Genomic DNA, 20683 nt, shown 5'->3' on the forward strand with positions numbered 1-20683 from the left:
CCAAACATCTTGTGTCAGGCCTTGAAGCTTGCAGTTGTTCAAACTCTTCTATTTTGGCAAGATCTACATCTTCTTTCAGTTCCCAAGTACTATCTTCATATGGCAATGAGCACCATTTTACTAAGTAGTAAATAACAGGCTGTAAAAAAATTTTTTCATTTTACCATTTTGAAAAAGACACTAGTAAGAAATAGTTTAAACAGAGAATGAAGTACTAGGTCTTAATACTTGGAAAGTTTCAGATTTTTCTTACTTAAAAAATATTTTTACCAAGTATTTACCTCACCAGTATCCTTATCTTCACAAAAAGAGACTTCTAACACTCTGTCTACTTCAACGTAGTCTGGATTAAATGGTTCTTCTTCCATCTAAAATTAAAAGGTAACTTAATTGACATCGGACAAAGAAGTGGAATAAAAGGACAAATTTACCAGCATTTCACTACAGACCTTGTAAGTTTGATTTCAATTAAATGTCCAATAAATGGAATTCTTCCATTTTCATTTCCAAATGATAGCTAGGATATCATGAATAATGTTATAAATAATAAAACCAATCAAATAGTATTAAAAAATAAGGTACTCTAGAAGATACGTGCTTTAAAAAATTCCTGAAAGCAGCCTCTATACCTTTCCTTTATTCTTTTCCTTAGGTTGCAAGAGTTGAAGATGCATCCCACTGTATGCTCATTTCTCAGTTGTCTCACACAGGCTTTAACTTTACCTGATGGTTCTTGTGCTCAAGACCCACTTATTGAGTTGACTGTAAATTTTACTGAGGTATCTCAAACTCATTTGCACTCAGTTACTTTTCAACCCATACCTCCTCCTGCATTATCTAACTGGTTAATGGTAACAGAGCTTCCTCTCCATAGCCCACGCTCAGTGACACAAGTCAGAAATGAAGAAGTCATTTTAGATTCCTTCTTTTTCTTTACCCTCTACATCTAGTAAGTAACCAATTTGTACAGATTCTACTTTTAACTCTGAGATTGGTTCCTCCTTCCTCATCCTCACTTCTTACTTGAACCTTTACAAATAACCCCAACTACTGTCTCACCTCCCTTTAATCTGTTTTTCACAATGTCCCCAGAGTAATCTTTCTCAAATATCAATCTTATATATCGTTCCTTTACTTAAAATTCTTCACTGACTCTCCCCTAATTAGTCTTAATGAAAATTTAATGATTATTAATTAATTCTAAAATCTTCAGTTTATTAGGAATTTCTAGATCACAGTGAATAAATGAGATATTCAAGGTGATGGGAGGACCTCCCAGCATTCACAAACTGACAGGTCATTAGAATAATTTTTTTTTTTTTTTTAAATAGAGATGGAGGTCTCATATGTTGGCCAGGCTGGTCTCAAACTCTTGGCCTCAAGTGATCCTCCCACCTTGACCTCCCAAAGTGCTGAGATTTCTGGCATGAGCCACCATACCCAGCCCACATTTTTGATGTGAAATTAATAATTACAAATGGAATAATAGTAATTATGTAGTGAAGACATCTGGCAGATACCACCTTAATCTAGTGATTAACCACCAGTACTGGGGTAGAGAGGTATCACGTACCATCTTATATCATTCATTAGAAGAACAGAGCATCAATTCTATGGTGTTCTTTTAAAAAATGCCTAACCTGGATCATGAGGAAACTCATACAACCCCAAACTGAGGGGCATTCTACAAAATTAATGAGCTGTACTCTTTAAAAATGTCCAAGAAATGAAAAACAAAGAGAGACTGACTAAAAGAGATATTACAACTAAATGTAACATGTGCTGCTGGATTAGACTCTGGACCAGATAAAAATACACAACACATATACACACACACACACTTTTTGTTATAAAAACACTAGTGGAACAATTAGTGAAATATGTATAAGGTCTGTGGATGAGATAATAGTACTACATCGATGTTAGTTCTACTATTTTTATGAAAGAGAATATAGTTGTTTTTAGGAAATATATACTAAAGTGTCTGCAATGTTAAAATGGTTTAGAAAAAGATGTGTGTATGACAGAGATAGACAGAGAGACAGAGAGACAGAGAAAATGAATACAAATGATAAAGCAAACATGGTAAAATGTTAACATTTTGGAAATCTAGTTAAAATAAATGTGGGAATTCATTGTACTATTTTTGTGACTATTTTGTTTAGAAGAAAACGTTTTTAAAATTCTCAAATTAAGAACTTAAAGCTGCTCTAAAAGAAGTCTATTAGAAAATCTGGACCAGGAAAGAACATCAGATCATTTAGTCAGGCCTATACAGGTAAATTTTTCCAGTGAGGTTCTGTTCACATACATGAAGCTGGTATAGAAAATATGCAATATATTTCATGTACTGAAAAATCTTATTTTCCATTTACTTGCTAGATTATCACTTCCTCCACTTGAATAACTTTGCTGATATATTCTTGGTAATATTACCATACTCACATTCAACTCTAAGTATTGAAATATATGCTAGTTAAAAAATACAAGCATGATCTACCATTCCGAATTATCAGTGTTCTTGTTTCAAACAGTTTCCAACCTAATTTTGAGAATAGAAAAATACTGTATGTAGGTAGCATTTGTATTCAAATATCAACACTGGAAGTCTAAGAATTAAAATAATGTGTAATTTTTGATAAATAATGCTACATGTGTTCAGAGACCAACACATTATTTATTATCTGATTTGTTTTATTTATTTTTTTCTTACATCTGCAAAAAAGTGTGCTCTTTGTGCTTGTCTCAATTTGAATCGTTTGATTTTCTGCTGGATCCTTTTATCTTTCAAAAGCTGCTCTTCTGTGGCCCACTCACAGTGAAGATAGGAGCTAAAATTTTTATAAAAATAATATATTAGAATGATACAGATAACCATTTTAAGATGTATTTTAAATAACATCCAATGTAAACTATTATAATTCTTCAACTTTACAAATAGGTAGTTCATCATTTATCTTTAATAGAATTCAAATCATTTCTAAAATAAAGTAATTGTGATCACTATATGCTAAGGAGGTCATAGTCTAAAGGTATACAATTTGCCATATAGCAACAGAACAGTAAAATGATCAAAAGTCTAATTGCAAGATGTGATTTATCTATTATTTTCTTCCCTATAACAGTTTTGTTGTGATCAGAAAGCTAACTTGTTTTGAAACTAATGTGATTTAAAATGCTTTCATGGAGGTACAAAGAAAAGTTGGAAAATACATAAAAAGAAGAGTAAGTGATTTTTCCCCAGTTAGCAACTCTTATGAGTTAACTGACCCTACATCCAAAATTAAAATGTAAAACTTTAAGGTCAAATCATCTCATTGTGTACATCTGATATAAAAACCTAAAGATCAGGAAAAAAAAAATTTGTTTTTAAAGAGATGGGAGTCTCACTATGTTGCCCAGGCTGGCTTCAGACTCCTAGGCTTAAGAGATCCTCCTGTATCAAACTCCAGAATAGCTGGGACTATAGGTAGCTTAGAAATGTCTTTTATAAAAACAATAAAAGCTGAAAAGTTCAACAATACAATGAATGCTGTCCATAAATTATAAAAGCATATTTTATAAAGATTCTTGCATTTTGATGTTAATAATTAACATTTTCTGAAAAATAAACAAAATTTTCTTTTTTTTTCTGAGATGGAGTCTCGCTCTGTCGCCAGGCTGGAGTACAGTGGCGCGATCTCGGCTCACAGCAATCTCCGCTTCCCGGGTTCAAGTGATTCTCCTGCCTCAGCCTCTTGAGTAGCTGGGACTACGGGTATGCGCCACCACGTCCAGGTAATGTTTTGTGTTTTTAGTAGAGATGAGGTTTCATCATGTTGGCCAGGATGGTCTCAATCTCTTCACCTTGTGATCCGCCCACCTTGGCCTCCCAAAGTGCTGGGATTACAGGTGTGAGCCACCCCGCCTAGCCAAATCATTCAATTTTAACATGAAAGGTTTTCAAATGGGCCCTTTTCACTTTTTAATGATTCTTGATTTATACAAGTATAAATGATAAAAATTACCATAAAAAATGTGGATAAAATGAAAATCATAATTTTAATTTATTAAATAAAGTAATTCATATGTAAATCAACATCTTTCTTTTATTTTTCTAACTCAAATACTTACTAATTCTTGTATTTTACAAAAAATTCTTCTGTATCAATCATCACTCCAGGTGATATCTAAGAAAAGAAAATCAGTAATGGTGACTCTTTTAAACAGGCCACAGAATATGAAGTGTAAAATGTAATGTACCAGTACTTACTTCCTTTTTTACAATTCTAGAAGATAGAATTTTGTCTACAATTGCAGCATCTTCTTCACTCGGATTCTCCTATGGGAGGGAGGAAAGAAATAATGACAACACATTTTGAAAGATCTTTTAGTTGCCACTTTGTATGTTGATGAACATACTATAATTCAACAAATATTTATACAGCATATGTGCCAGACACTATGTTACATGTTAGAAATACAAAAATGAAAAAAATATAGTTATTGTCCTTTTCACACCTGCATTATCTCTGTAGCAAACATATTGTGCTTTTTAATGTGCTAGTCATTATTCTAAGCATTTTACATATATTAATTGAATCTATTATCTTTATTATTATAATTTCCATTTTACAGATTAGGAAATTTAGGCACAGTTAAATAAGTACTTTCCCAAGGTACTCAGCTAGTGACTGAGCGGTTGGCTCATAACGCATATAAGGGGGACTTAAAAAATTATAGACGAGGGAAGTACATATGGCATTCAGGCAAATGTGTTCATAAAACAGAGGAGTGAGTGCTTATGGAGAAGTAGCAGGAGACAACGCCAGAAAATCCAGACGAAGGGGTTTATACACTGCTAAAAAGGCATCGTTATTTTTGTAAGGTTCAGGAAACTGTTAGAGGAGTTTTCAGTAGAAAAATAATGTGATTAGACTTATAATTTAGAAATATTCTGCAGAAAAGATAGAATTTCAAGAACATATATTTAGGAGGTAGAAAGTGTAGTGACAACCTGGATGAAGAGGCAAAGGAAAACGAAGAGAGGATGAATTCCTGGGTTTCTAATTTGAAGGACTCAATTAACTAATAATATGGAATCCAGAAGGATTAAGTTGGAGCAATTTTTAGAAGGAAAAACAATACAAGTACCTTATAGAATTTATGTTGGTTTAAAACGTTTTGCAGTTATAATTCCAAATATGCTTACCACAAACAATTGTAAAGGCTGTTCACCAGGTAAAGGAGCTGAATTCTTTTTTATTTTCATAGAACCTTTAACCTCTTCTTCAGATTGCTTTCCTTCTCCATCTTCTGTGTATTTTTTTCTTTTAATTTGTCGATTTGATCTTCTTTTCTGTAACGAACCACAAGGATCAGATTTATATAATTTATTTTGAAGAGAAGTTTTTAAAAATAATTACCCCTAGAGTTGGCAGTTTTGTATATTAAATTTTCAACATGACACTCAATGCTCATCTTTTCCTGTTTTGTTTTTAATTAGAGGAAGATTATAATTTGCCATTTGCCACAGGCTTACAATCCTCCTACAGTTCTACTTTCTACAATTTCAAACAACAAATATTAGTAATACTTTTATTATGTTAATTTGGAAATCATTAAGAATAAAGAGATCCCTCTTTTTTAAAAAAATTATTTCATAGGTTGGGCAAAATATATTTTATTAGTAATACCTTCATTAGTACATTACTTATCTTTAGAAACTGTTAAGAATAAAAAGGTATCTGTTTTATTTAACTATTTCATACCTTGGGCAATAAATATTTAAACTATTAATAATTTCACCGTTTTAGTCCAAAATGTAAAAAGTGTATCAGATGAAAACTGGGTATAGAATTGGGGGTATAAATGTAGAAGAATAAATTCAATAGTATTTGCCAAAACACGTGAAACTGTGTTTAAAGCAGAATAACATAAAATATTTTAAAAAGAAATGCACAAAATAAGAAAGCGTTAAATCTACCAAGTAATTGTGAATGAAAGAAGAAACAGTTTCACTAACTTTAGTAGCTTTCCTTAAATATAAAAAACATCACTATCATCACACAAAATTAAGCATTTTACAAGGTATTACATGTAGTAAGATAATTTTTAAATAATCTAAGTAATTTTAAATCTGGAATCATATATACATGGCTTTACTTACCTCCCTAAATATCTAATATTTTTTCAAAAGTTTTATATTTCAAGGAGAACTTAAAAAACAAAAACAAAGTTACATCTCTTTTAGTGTTTCCACAATAAAGATAAAAACTCAGGTTGGTTTCAAAATCCCAAATGACTTAGATTTATGTTTTATACTTCCCTTGTAATCTCATGGGGTAGAGACATTTCATGCGGGTAGTGGCATCTCAACCAACTGTTCAATTGCTTAACATTTGGCAAATCTCTCTCTTCTTTTTCCTAGTCCAATTTCTTCTATATATTTAGTAACTTCATGACACTTCCAAAAAATGGAACCAGCAAAGTAAACCATAAGTTCTTTTGGCTTCTGCTTGTCTTCTATTTGGCAGGTCTTTAATTTACCTTCATAGCCATGACGAAAATAGCTGAGTCACTGTTACAGTGTGGTGACAAACTATATGCATGCATTCATGCCTCTGCCCCTTTCTCTTGTGAGTAGTAAAATACTGAGAGAAAGAAAGGCACTCATATGGTCAGTCAAATGTACTACATAACACCATGCCTCATTAGGATGGGTCAAATGTTTCTTGGCCATGAAGACACTGACATTTCAAACCTCAAAGTAACACAGCCTGGTGACATATAAAAATCCTAATTAAAGGGCTAATAGAAACCCAATTTTCCTTCATCCTATTTTGAAAAGGATATGAATTACTTACTATTCTCTGGGAGGGGTGAATTCTATGGATTACTAACACTAGGCTAAAAGAATATTTAGAATTCTATTACGGGCACCATATAGATCTTAACGTTCAAGAATAGTTTTAATTAATAAACAACTGTGACATATTATCAATGTCTCATTAGGCGTGACTTTTAAGTAATGAAATTTGAGAATAGTTCAGTACATTTTTAGAAAATTCTGTTAGATGTTTTCAGCATTATTTTCCTTTCTGGTCATTTAGACATCTATTAGTACTTAGAGACAACTCACTTAGTTTTTAGTAAATAGCAAGTGAGTGACCTCAAAGACTCTTTTAAGCTCATAAAAGTGCACTCGGATAGAATGAAGGTTACTTATTGTAAACTGTTCCCTCATCCTACAAAGACTTTGTCTAACAGATTAATTTAAAAGTCTATGAATTATGAGATTATAGAAGATTTTACCATAAATTATACTCCACTAGAGGATATAGTTACACATTAATTAGGTAAAGCCAAATAAGGTATCATTCTCACCAATTATCATTACCTGCCATACAACGTCGCTACTAGTTTAAAAACAAAAATGAATCTGACGTCTACATTTTTGGCATGTGCTTTTTCTGGCTTTCTTTCTCCATGTTTTTTAAAGCACAACTGGAAATCTTGATAAATCGTCCCTTCTAATTTCTTATTTTTAGCTTCTTAAGTCTTAAAGGCTTCAACAGATCAGTCCATAGCACTTCACATAGGAGGTCAGAAGCATGTTTTAAATGACTAATATAGTACTTCATTATTTTAACATTGCATTTGTTTCCTATAATATTCCTAATAGTATAATCTGTTGCAGGGGCATTTTTCTTTGTAATTTAGGTCTCTAAATATAGTTGGACAACTGTAATATTCTTTATTAAGATTAAAAGTAACAAAATTAAATACCAAATCACATTTTTAGATTTCTAACTGATTCCAAACCTTAATTAGTTTCCAACATGGTTGAAAGCTACATGGATTTTTCCATCATTTATTTAATTACACAATCAAATATATCAATAATATAGATTTATAACTATTAGAAAATATTTTTACCTTCACCATCTTTTGTGTGTGCATTAAAGCAACACACCTGTCAAAACAACCTAATACTACAGTGAAAAACATGGAAGAAATGTTCATGTTGACCTAGCCTACCATTTCATTGTTTGGAAATTACATAACGGAAAAATGGCCAGCATTATTTCAGCAAAAATTAAACTAAATGTAATCATATAGAGTAAGTTAAATATAAGTTTGCCTAAGTTAAGGATAACATATGATGAAAAAGCCAGGCCATGTAATATTAGGAGCTTCAGTCACTGCCCTTACCTCAACTCTTGCAGCAGCCCAGGAGCCTTGAGCCACTACTCTCCCATTGGATAAGAAGCTGCATAAGGAAGAAGAAAGGCCATTCAGGGGCTTTCTGGCCCCATAATTCACAACTGCCACCACCCCTAGGCCTACAGTCATACTTTAATTATTAGAGATCAGAGGGTGGCCTGAATTATTATGACCTTCACTATATATAATTTTAACTTCACAGGGTAATTTTGAATATCCACCTATTCAGAAAAAAAAAAAAAAAAAAAAGGCAAAATGCATAGTATTTCTTCCGTCTACGTTAGGGGATTTTTAATATAGTCAGTTATCTTTTCTTCACAGAAACAGACCAAAGGAATTATTTCTAGGAATAATTCAATCCATTTGCTCTGTCGTTTGTATGTGATTTAAAAAATTACTATGTCCATCATGTTCATTCAAAAGAATTCTATAAGCACAGGATAACATCATTAAATACTCCTCCATGCTAAAAGCCATCAAGGACTTTGTACTGTTACTTAATCTCTCTGGGCTTCAGTTTCATTATCTGAAAAATGGGGGTTTGGAGAGGATATGTTAGTTTCCTCCCACATCTAATATTCTATGGTAATATTACCAGGACATATTGTAATAATGCTACCTTACAACTTCTACCATACTACAAAATGCATTTATACTTCTAAACTAAAATGTAAATATCTATAAGGCAATATTATGCTAACTAAATCATTCTAACAGTGTTTCATTTCCAGAAAAAATTATAATACTCACTTGAGAGTCTTGATCTTTTAATGTATGCTGTGGCATCTGTTCTGCATCAGATATTTCATCTGAAGACTCATTCTTTCTTTTTTGTTTCTTACCCAATGTAATAATGAGTTTGCTGTTTCAAGAGGAAAAGGAAAGTAAGAATTCTTTGAATTTTCCTAAATTTGATTAAATTAAGATTGTCATGATAAACTTTCTTCCACTTTGTATCACTTGCATGTCCAACCAAGGATGATAATTATCCTGAAATCCATGTTGACATTTTCAAAACATAAACTCTATTCTAATGGAACAAACACCATCCAATTACACGTTTGGAAGTATAATTAATGTACTTAAAAGTACAATTAATGCACTTCTAAACACAGAAAGGCAGTCAAGTAGGCTAGGCACAGTGGCTCATGCGTTGTAATCCCAGCACTTTGGGAGGCCGAGGCAGGTGGGAAAAGGTCAGGAGTTCGAGACCAGCCTGGCCAACATGGTGAAACCTGTCTCTACTAAAAATACAAAAATTAGCCTGGTGTGGTGGCAGGCGTCTGTAATCCCAGCTACCTGGGAGGCTGAGGCAGGAGAATTGCTTGAGTCCGGGAGGCGGAGGTTGCAGTGAGCCAAGACTGCGCCATTGCACTCCAGCCTGGCAACAAGAGCAAAACTCCATCTCAATGAATAAATAAGCAAGCAAGCAAGCAAGCAAACAAACAAACAAATAAATAAATTTAGTGGGTAAAAAAAAAAGGCAGTCAAGTCTTATTTGTTTTTTAGGCTTAAGACTATACTTTTCATAGGAAAAATGTGAGGTGATACAACTGTATTTATTATCTTGCAGATTTGGAATGACAGATTTTTTTCCCTTATTAAATTCAAATCCACTTATTATCCTTGAATCCCCCTATTTGTTAAAAGCCTCTACTGCCTTCTACTCTACAGGAGAAAGACAATTACTTAAGGCACTTTAACAATTAGTTGTTCTTTAATTCTTTAATTTATGTTAAGGCTTATCTGTACTGCATGTTCCTAAGCATAAGAAGTATTATTTTTTATATTCCTATACCATGTGTGTGTCAGTATATCTTTATATATGTATATTTATATATCTATTGATATTTACTCATATACACATCAGATGGAGCTATCTAAAATAAAAGTGGTTTTTTTCTGTCTTGATGAGAGGTATAAATACATCACTCTAACATTTACTTATCTGCTTCAACAAATGCAGGGGCATGATTTTAAATCACGGTAATTATTAATCAGCAACGTACTATTTTAAATATCTGTAAAATAAAAATGGAAAATATCCCAAATACTTGCAGATATGATTTATCAAAAAGATATCAGAATTCTTTCAACAACTATTTATTAATGTGGGAGAATTTGGAGGTTAAGAGCACGCACTTCGAAAACACAGGGTCAGGATTTAAACCCTGACTCCACCATGTACTTATCTGTGAGACATTGGGCAAATTACTTGATCTCTTTTAGCCTTAGTTTCCTTGCCTGGAAAATAGGGATATCATAATAACTACATCCACTGTTGCTGAGAATTAAGTGGCATAATGCATACTAGCTTTCAGCACAGTCTCGAAATTGTATAGTAATTTCTCAACTAATGCTAATAACTTCTAAATATTCTATGCCAAACACTTTCCTTGGCTCTAGGATTTGAAAATATAGTGACACAGTTCCTAACCTTGAAGTGTCATAGTCAGACTATGATCACAGCTAAAATGCCAAAGTGGGGGTTAGCACAGGATGCAAGGTGAACACAAAGAAGTGCTCAAGGTTATTGAAGAGTAAAGGGGGCTAAAGCCCCTTTTCTGTAAACAGAAAAGATAACATTTGATATGATGAAAAGAAGTTTAACAGGTAGTGAAAGTGGCAGAGTACAATCTAGGTAGAAGAGGAGAACATGCAATGGTAATAGCATGACAGGAATACACAGAGTACCCCAGAAGGAGGTGGCAGAGAGCTGGATAAGCAGAAAGTGTGAAGATCACAGAAGGCCTTGTATGACACACAAAGAGTTCACATTTTAAGGGCATCTTTTAAGCTCTTGAGAGCAAGAATTTAAAAGGAATCTGTCTTGTTCATCACTGGCAACAAATGTTTAATGAACAGGCAGTGAGTTATTTTGAATAAATAAAAAAAAGCATTTGGAAGATATAAGAATTATAAGCAAGGGGGTAATGTGACGACATGGAAGTGAAATGCAAGGCAGGGAAACCAATGATAAGGCAAATGACAATTCAGGGGAGAGATAAAGAGTGTAATCTAGGGTTGTGGGAATGTGGATGAAGAGGTAAATAAATGTGGATGAAGATATAATTTTTTATTGTGGAAGCAGAACCAACAGGACTTGGTTATTGACTGGATGACTAGACTTGAGGCGAGAAAAAGTTACAGAACGCTTTCTCCCTATATTATTCTTGTATTGGTATGATTACCACATTCAACAGAATAATGGTAATTCTTACTTGGTGTCTCACCTGCACTCTTCTGAGTATGTGAAGAAAGTAAATAACAGTAAGAAAAACTGCTTATGTTGGAAGCAGGAAATCAGAAGAAATACAAAGATATTCTGAAGGAACATTAAGGAACCAACCATAGTTACACATCATTCCCTCTCACCACTTTCACTGTTTATTTCCTCTCTGTTCTAGTCCCTTTTCCTGCTCTAGTTCCTTTCCTAAAATAAAAATCTCCCTTGAGGCTATATTTACTGTTAGATTCCATATGATCTTGTTCTTCCTCCTTTGTATCCACAGCTCTCAAAAGAGTCATTTCCGTTTCATTCCTCAACCCACTATAATCTCAACTCTTACAACTACTTTTAATATTCATAGCTTCCATTTATTCAGTGTTTACTATGAGTCAGCCTCTGTGCTGACTTTACATGCATTCTCTCACTTGATGTTCATATAACTTTAAAAGGGAAGTACTATTATTTTATAAGAGGAAATTGAGGCTTAGAGAAGTTAAATAACTTACTCAAAGTCACATAAATAGTAAGAATAGAGACAGAAACTAAGTATGCCTCACTCCAAAGCCTAAACTCCTAATGCTTAAGGACTTAAAAGACTTTTAAAATGCAAATCCAACGGAACTTTAAAAAAAAATCCTAACCTGTAACTAAGTCTTAATGTGTAACTGTTTCCTTTTGGCCCCCTTCCTGGCTCCCTGACATGAGAGTCTTCTGGTTCTCACTAAACTTGCTTTTACTAAATTTTGGCTCTTCTTCCTGCATCTACACCTTGAATGTTAGTTTTCCGTAGGATTTAGTCATTGACAATTCTTCTCTGCCAGCCTGTTAAACTTTGGTTTCTCTGTCTTCAGTTCTGTCTTCAGCTGCCTTCCTTCTCTACATACTGTCTGTCCCTGAGAGATTTCATTTAATCTATTCTTAACTACCAACTAGAAGTTAAAGATCCTCAAATCTCTTATCTCTAGTTCAGATCTTTTCCCCGAGCTTCACGTTCACATAACTAATTGCTTATTAGACATATACATATGGGTATCTCATAGGTATTACAACTTCAATGTGCCTCCAATCCAATCTCTCATTTTCCGTAAACCTATCAGTGCAAGTCTACTAATATTAAAGTGTAATGCAAAGTCAGAAAAGTGCACACATAAGAGTCCTGCTCAATCAATTTTCTCAAATAGAAAATATCTGTGTAGCCAGCTTCCAGATCAAGACACAAGACATTAGCTTCCCAGAAGCCCCCTCTCATGCCTCTCCCAGTAAGAACCTCCTCCTAAAGGTATCCCCATCACTTTGCTTGTGAATATTTGCTACATCCTAAGGCACTGGTGCAGATGATTTTTAATGGCAAAGTAAGGGACAATACTAAATAAAACTAGGTAGTAAAAACACATATTTGATACTTTCTCCTACTTGCTATCAATCTCCAACTTCAATGTGTATTTTCAACTAGTTTGTAGATGAGAACACCACACGGAGAGTGTAGTTGTTTAAATAACAATCTCCCACGAAATGGAAATCATGGCCTATTAATACCCTTCATATATTGCTTAAAAAGGTATTTTTTCAATGTTTGGTAAGCTAAATGAATTATGTGAATGTACATTCTGATGCAATATCTTATGTGGCTGCTTAAAGACTCAAATCCCAATGAAGAAAACCTTCAATGAAATGAGAGGCAGAGATATTTAAATATTTTTTAAAATTTACAAATGACTGTAATCCCAGCACTTTGGGAGGCCGAGACGGGCGGATCACGAGGTCAGGAGATCAAGACCATCCTGGTTAACATGGTGAAACCCCGTCTCTACAAAAAAATACAAAAAACTAGCCGGGCGAGGTGGCGGGCGCCTGTAGTCCCAGCTACTCGAGAGGCTGAGACAGGAGAACGGCGTAAACCCAGGAGGCGGAGCTTGCTGTGAGCTGAGATCCGGCCATTGCACTCCAGTCTGGGCGACTGAGCAACACTCCATCTCAAAAAAAAAAAAAAAAATTTACAAATGACTATGATCTGGTTCCGCTATTCTTTTACAATAGCATAAGGGGATTAAATGAAGATTCTCTAAGGACAAAGGACCAAGCTGCTTAAACATTATTTTTATAGATAAATATTACCTAAATCTCTAGAAAATACTAATAAATAAATACCACCAAATAAATCTTAAACACTTGCTCTTTTGGGTGGTGGGGTTAGGTTAGATAAAAATGTTTCCCATCACACCTTAGATAAGCCTTTTGTTATACTAATTATTTGAAAATTTTACTTAAAAACAAAAAAGCAACTTTCACTTTATTTTCCATATATTCTGTATTATTCTTCCAACATTGTTCTACATGTCTGGAATAGTATCATGAATTCATTAGTCATTTTTAACAACCCATGCAAAAATCATTTTCAGGTTCTAACTTTGTAAGAGATATTTCAGATATATAGTATTTCCCTACTAAACCTTCTAAGTCCAAAACATTACACATGCCTTTTCTATTTATAAAGGGTACATATCCATGATAGCAAAAAAGTCAATTCTGAAATCATTTTTGGCTGATATAATTCTGGGTTAATTCAGGTGGCATTTTAGAATTAGATTTAAAAAACCCAGTAATCCTGAGTTAATTAAAAAAAAAGAAAGAAAAGAGCGTAAGTATGTACCCTGTAGTTCTAGCTACTTGGTAGACTGAAGTGGGAGGAGACTTGAGCCTAGGAGTTCTAGGCCAAGCTGGTAAACAAAGTAAAACCCTATTTCTAAAATATTATAATTTTTTTTTTTTTTTTTTTTTGAGGTGGAGTCTCGCTCTGTCGCCCGGACTGGAGTGCAGTGGCCAGATCTCAGCTCACTGCAAGCTCCGCCTCCTGGGTTTACGCCATTCTCCTGCCTCAGCCTCCCGAGTAGCTGGGACTACAGGCGCCCGCCACCTCGTCCGGCTAGTTTTTGTATTTTTAGTAGAGACGGGGTTTAACCGTGTTAGCCAGGATGGTCTCGATCTCCTGACCTCGTGATCTGCCCGTCTCGGCCTCCCAAAGTGCTGGGATTACAGGCTTGAGCCACCGCGCCCGGCCTATAATTTTTTTTTTTACAGAAAATGATCTATCCATCTAGAGAGAGAGATTTTAGAAATAGGGTTATTTACAATGAACCTTGAAAACTATAAATCTTACCAATTTATTACAGATTCTAAAATGGCATCTAGGTAATATTATAAAGAGGCATAATTAAATAGGCTGGTATCAGATCAGCAGTGCCTAAACATTTGGGGAAAGCTTAGTGAAAGCTATTTAAAATACAGATTCTAGACAGGCATGGTGGCTCACGCCTGTAGTCCCAGCACTTCTGGAAGCTGAGGAGAAAGGATCACCTGAGGTCAGGATTTCAAGATCAGCCTGGCCAACATGGTGAAACCCCATCTCTACTAAAAATACAAAAATCAGCTAGGCGTGATAGCACGTGTCTGTGATCCCAGCTACTTGGGAGGCTGAGGCAGGAAAACCGCTTGAACCTGAGAGGCGGAAGTTGCCGTAAGCCAAGATCCGCGCCACTGCACTCCAGCTTGGGCGACAGAGCAAGACTCTTGTCTCAAAAATAAAATAAAATACAGATTCTTTATGAGAAAATGCCCAACAAACTCAAATTGATGTACATTCTACAAAATAACTGGCCAGTATGTTACAAAAATGAAAACATCATAGAAGAAAAAAGTCTGAGGAGTTATCCTAAATTGAAGGAAACTAAGGAGATATGACAACAAAAGTAAACATAGGATCCTGAATTGGATCCTGGCCAACAAAAAAAGGGAACTCACAAAACTTGCATGAGGTCTGCAGATTAGTTAATAGGATTATTAAAATGTTTATTTCCTGGTATTGATAATTGTGCTAGGTTCATAAGATGTTAACATTTGAGGAAGGTGAGTGAAGAGCTTAAGGGAACTCTGACCTATTTTTGTACTTCTGACATTACTTCAAAATAAAAGTAAGACAAAAATAACTCAGACAGTTTTGTGGGTCCCAAACCCAGGATTCTGATCTAGAAATGAGGACTCCAATATGACTTTAAAAATATTCCCCAAGAGTTCTGGTGCTCTACTAAGTTTGGGAACCACTGGCTCAGAGAGTAAAAATTAGTATAGAAAACTCCAGGAACAAATATTCAGGATGATACAACTATTTTATATTTATAGAACACTTAAAATTGTAAAGTGCTTTTGCCTACAGTACCTCAGTTGATTCTGAGAAAAACTCTGAGATAGGCAAGGCAGGTAGGTATTGGTCCCACCATACAGGCAGGCAGTGTTCAGTTCCAAAAGATGATCCCCTTATTCCTAGATTATGATTTCCAACATATCTTATTGATTTTGAAATAAAATGACACATATACTTCAACCAGTCAACAGATATTTAATATCAATAAACTTAGTGACTCTCTAAAGAGAAATATGAAACTATATTATCTTTTAGTAAATTTTAAATATTAAAATTTACCTGACTTTCATAAAACCAGAAATATCTATTATCTACACAATGACAACAGATAGCCATAAATGCTATCTGAAGGAAATCAGATGTTTCAGTAGTAGAAAAAATAAAATCAGTTAAGCAAAATACGCAATTGCTATAGAGCACTCCATTCTTCCATCATGGATTACAAAGAGTTTACTACATTAATTCTAAAATAAAATTTCATTATAAATACACGCTTCAAATAAACTGATAGTTTGCTAGTTTAAGGAGAAATATCCCCAAAGAAAAGCAACAACGTGATACAGAATAAATTAACAATAAAAAGCTTTTTGCGGCTGGGCGCGGTGGCTCAAGCCTGTAATCCCAGCACTTTGGGAGGCCGAGACGGGCAGATCACGAGGTCAGGAGATCGAGACCATCCTGGCTAACACGGTGAAATCCCGTCTCTACTAAAAATACAAAAAACTAGCCAGGCGAGGTGGCGGGCGCCTGTAGTCCCAGCTACTCTGGAGGCTGAGGCAGGAGAATGGAGTGAACCCGGGAGGCGGAGCTTGCAGTGAGCTGCCTGCAAAATATTTATAGTTACTTGATGATCAGAGAGCGAGACTCCAAAAAAAAAAAAAAAAAAAAAAAAAAGCTTTTTGCAAATTTTGTTCATTAAAAGGATGTTATCAATGTTAGCAAAATGTAGCAACAGATACACTCAGGCAAGGAAAAAACGGAAATATCAAAACATGGGTTGTTTCTGACAGCAAAGGGCAATTTCAAACTAAAGTATGAATTTGAAATGTAAATTCATTTGACAAGTATAGGCGGCAGAAAACCACAATGTTTATACTTAATATGCCTATATTTGATTTTCAGATGTAATTGATGCACTTACTTCAATCCTGCCCAAGTGTTAGTAGTACTTGCTGTGCAACAAGCTGTGTTCTATACTGCATCAATCTGTAATTGCCCCGTTGATTCTCTCATTGCAATAATTGGACAAACAATGAATCTTACCCAATTAGACCATTTGTTGTAATTAATACATCCAATTCATCATAAGAGAAGAAAAAAGGCAAAAATACAGTGTCACATTATTTTTTCTTTGCAAGCCTAGTGAAAGGTACTGAGGCTTAAGTCTTCAAATATAAACTCAAAACACATACACACATACACACACACACACACACACACACACACACACACTCTTAACTCAGTGAAATGATGCCCGTTTAAAGTTCAACTCAAGACCCAAAGCTTAAACTCATCTTAGAAAAACAAGCAAGTTTTAAAAGGGAGTTAAAACTATAATCCTTAAATATGCTAAAGTTATATTGTATTATATGCTTTTGGGAACTTGGACTATTACTTCCTGTTTAAAGCTGGACATCCTTTTTCAGAAAGGCTGCATTTACTGAGGTATTTAATGTAAGTAAGAAATAAGGATCCAAGTGGTTAGCTAAGTATTAATCAGCCAATACATTTATCTGCACAGTTGAATTCTTAGAAGATATGCATTGTTGGCTGGGCCCGTGGCTCATGCCTGTAATCCCAGCACTTTGGGAGGCCGATGAGGGTGAATCACGAGGTCAGCAGATTGAGACCATCCTGACTAACATGGTGAAACCCCGTATCTACTAAAAAAAAACAAAAAAATTAGCCGGGCTTCGTGGCGAGCGCCTGTAGTCCCAGCTAGGCGGGAGGCTGAGGCAGGAGAATGGCGTGAATCCCGGGAGGCGGAGCTTGCAGTGAGAGAGATGCGCCACTGCACTCCAGCCTGGGCAACAGAGCAAGACTCCGTCTCAAAAAAAGAAAAAATAAAAAGATATATATAGTTTTTTACATATTAACACCTCTGCAATCAGGAATCATTTAATAATCAATGACATGCTATAGTTTTAACTGGCAATATTTGTGTTCTACTGACACATAAAATTAATGGTGTGTCTGTTTTATAATCAGTGACACTTTAGATTCAATAAAATATGGTACATCTATTTGTCAATGATAAACCTTACTAGCATGATTTATATAAAGGTACCATTCTTAAAAATGAATCTGCAAATCTTATTTGAAATTCATAATAAGTTACATACATATCAACTCTTTCTGAGGATAAAGATGTTTCAGATTTTTACTAAGTTTTGTAATTTACATCCAAGCAGTAAAATCTGCAAAACATTTTATCAGATTGGCTTTAAAAAGACTGTAGAACTTACATGGAGACTACTAATGGTATGCCTAATAATAAAAAATTTGTAATAAATTTATACCATGCATTTTGACAACTCTTTGGTTTATCATACACCAATAAACAAGACATATATATTTAATTTGAGCATATATTATTTCAAAATTCCTATTAATTTGGAAAGCTTGCAAGCAGGGCCTCATATGTCACTTTATTAACAAGAACTATGAAGTGACAATTTCTAATGATACGTCTTATTTTTCCCTCAGATTTTGTTCATCTTATTTTTCCCTTAGATTTTATTATATAGGTAAGAACGTCTCTGTAAAGACATACATGTGGACATACATGCTAGTTTGGTTAAAAATACACACCTATACATGTATGTGTATATATATATGATAGCACATAATTAATAAATGTTATTTTCCTCCTTTCTTCTTGGAGGTTCAAAAGATTATAGCAAACACAGACACAATATCATTTTGAGATCTAAATTAATGTTTTATTGTTTTTCTTCATAACATGACTTATACTTAATTCCTACTAGAATCTGATAAGTATCTCCAAATTTAGACATGTTCTGTTTTAACTAAAAGCTATTTGTGTAGTACCTGACAACTAATATTCCTGTAACACATACAAAGGATAATTATGGTTAATACAAAAAGGAAAAGAGTTTAATCATAAAGGACAATAATTGATTAAATTTACAGGGCTATGAGAACATTTTTAAGTAACCAAAAGCATTCTAGTTATGTCAGCCAGATAATCTATAACAGAAGTAAATTTCAACTGACGACAACATGGAAACATAATTTAAATGTCAAAGTAATAAATCATAGGTTTAAAAATACTTCTATTAAATCACGTGAAATCCCATTCCATAATCTAAAACCAAACAGGGCCATAAGAAAATTCTACTGGAAGTCTTAGATTCTAAAATAAATTAGTAAATTCATCCTAACTCTCTACTATTACTAAACTATTAGTTATATCTCTATGGTTTTATGAATGGAGTAGCCTCCATTTCTGTTTTCAATTTAACAGATCAAGTTCAATCCTTTGGTGTCATTTAATATTTAACCTTCTTTCCATCCATCCATCCATCCATCCATCCATCCATCCCATAAAATTCATCCCATTCCATTCATGGAGCATCTATTATGTACCTACTATTACTGAAGGATACTCACTATTTTGTATGAAAGGCAGCTTTCAGAACCTGACTGCCAAGATCACAAAAAACACCTAAGCAGATAAAAGTCTTCCAGGCCTACCTCACCCTTCATTTTGCACCTGCCATTTCAACTCACACCCTTCCACATAATCACGAGCAACTCCCTCAAACTCCAGGCACGTTTCAAAGTATATTTATCTATCCTAAATGCTACTTTAGCTAACCTGATCAACAGAGGCCTGGTCATGCCAAAATAGCCATTAATAAGTTAATCTATTATTCCCCTTAACAAGTAGCAACTGTGTTTTCCTGCCTAATTTTTAAGCTGATCTTATTTAGGAATAGAGCCTTAATGGAGAGAACTGAGGTACCTGAATGAGTATGGGCTTGAAGGAAGGGGTGTGGCTCCTGGCCTTGGCTTTTTCCTTAAATAGCTATGCTATTTGTTTTCAGAAAACAATAATGACTAACATTTACTGAACACTAAGCATATTCTAGGTACTATTTTGTATGTTATTAACTGATTTAGTCCTCAAAATAACACTATGAGGCAAGTACTATCCTATCCCCATTTTACAGAGGAGGAACCAAAGCATGAGGATGTTAGCTTTTTGTACAGGATTACACTGCTTGTAAGTGATAAAACTAGAATCTGAACAAATGCAACTGACTCCAGAGCCAAAGAATTTAACCCCATTATCACACTGCATGCCCAGTCTAACTCACAGAATTGTAAAAATGAAATGAGACTCTAAGAAAGTGCTCTGAAAAGAACATTCTATTATTTGCATTGGAAAAAAAGTTAATCTATAAAAGTGACAACGAAAAGGTTTCAAGCACATTAACAGCAGGGGCAGTATTGCTTTTCTTCAGATTAGTCTTCCTAGATTATATCAAATCACATATATGGATGAATAAACACCAATCCTGACGTCAACCATAAATCATTGTTTACAAATTTAGTTACTTTAAAAATTTTTTTTTTTTTTTGAGACTGAACCTCGCTCTGTCACCCAGGCTGGAGTGCAGTGGCGTGAGCTAGGCTCACTGCAAGCTCTGCCTCCCGGGTTCAAGTCATTCTCCTGCCTCAGTCTCCCAAGTAGCTGGGACTACAGGTGTCTGCCACCAAGCCTGGCTAATTTTGTTTTTGTATTTTTATTTTTTATTTATTTTTTTGTTTTGTTTTTGTATTTTTAGTAGAGACGGGGTTTCACGGTGTTAGCCAGGATGGTCTCGATCTCCTGACCTCGTGATCCGCCCGCCTAGGCCTCCCAAAGTGCTGGGATTACAGGCTCACGTGAGCCGATGCGTCCGGCCATTACTTTTAAAATTTATATTTTACACTGCTGTTGGTTAAGTAGCACTGCTTTCCAAATTAACTAATAGCAATAATTTGATATTAGGAACAGCCCAATTTTCCTAATAGAAAAATAA

At 34.5% G+C, this 20683-nt stretch overlaps 1 protein-coding gene across 1 annotated transcript in view; it reads right to left on the minus strand.

The window, feature by feature from the left end:
* Positions 1-20683, minus strand: part of CHD9 (chromodomain helicase DNA binding protein 9) — a 235821-nt gene that overhangs the window by 98739 nt on the left and 116399 nt on the right. Inside the window, exons 4-10 of the mRNA XM_011946605.1 lie at positions 8956-9067; positions 5192-5338; positions 4253-4321; positions 4114-4169; positions 2714-2831; positions 282-368; positions 2-139 (exon numbers count right to left, since the gene is read on the minus strand). Coding sequence (XP_011801995.1) covers positions 2-139; positions 282-368; positions 2714-2831; positions 4114-4169; positions 4253-4321; positions 5192-5338; positions 8956-9067 — 727 coding nt within the window. The remainder of the gene's footprint in view (position 1; positions 140-281; positions 369-2713; positions 2832-4113; positions 4170-4252; positions 4322-5191; positions 5339-8955; positions 9068-20683) is intronic.

This window comes from Colobus angolensis, unplaced genomic scaffold (assembly GCF_000951035.1).
Source record: "Colobus angolensis palliatus isolate OR3802 unplaced genomic scaffold, Cang.pa_1.0 Scaffold251, whole genome shotgun sequence".
Taxonomy (NCBI): Eukaryota; Metazoa; Chordata; class Mammalia; order Primates; family Cercopithecidae; genus Colobus; species Colobus angolensis.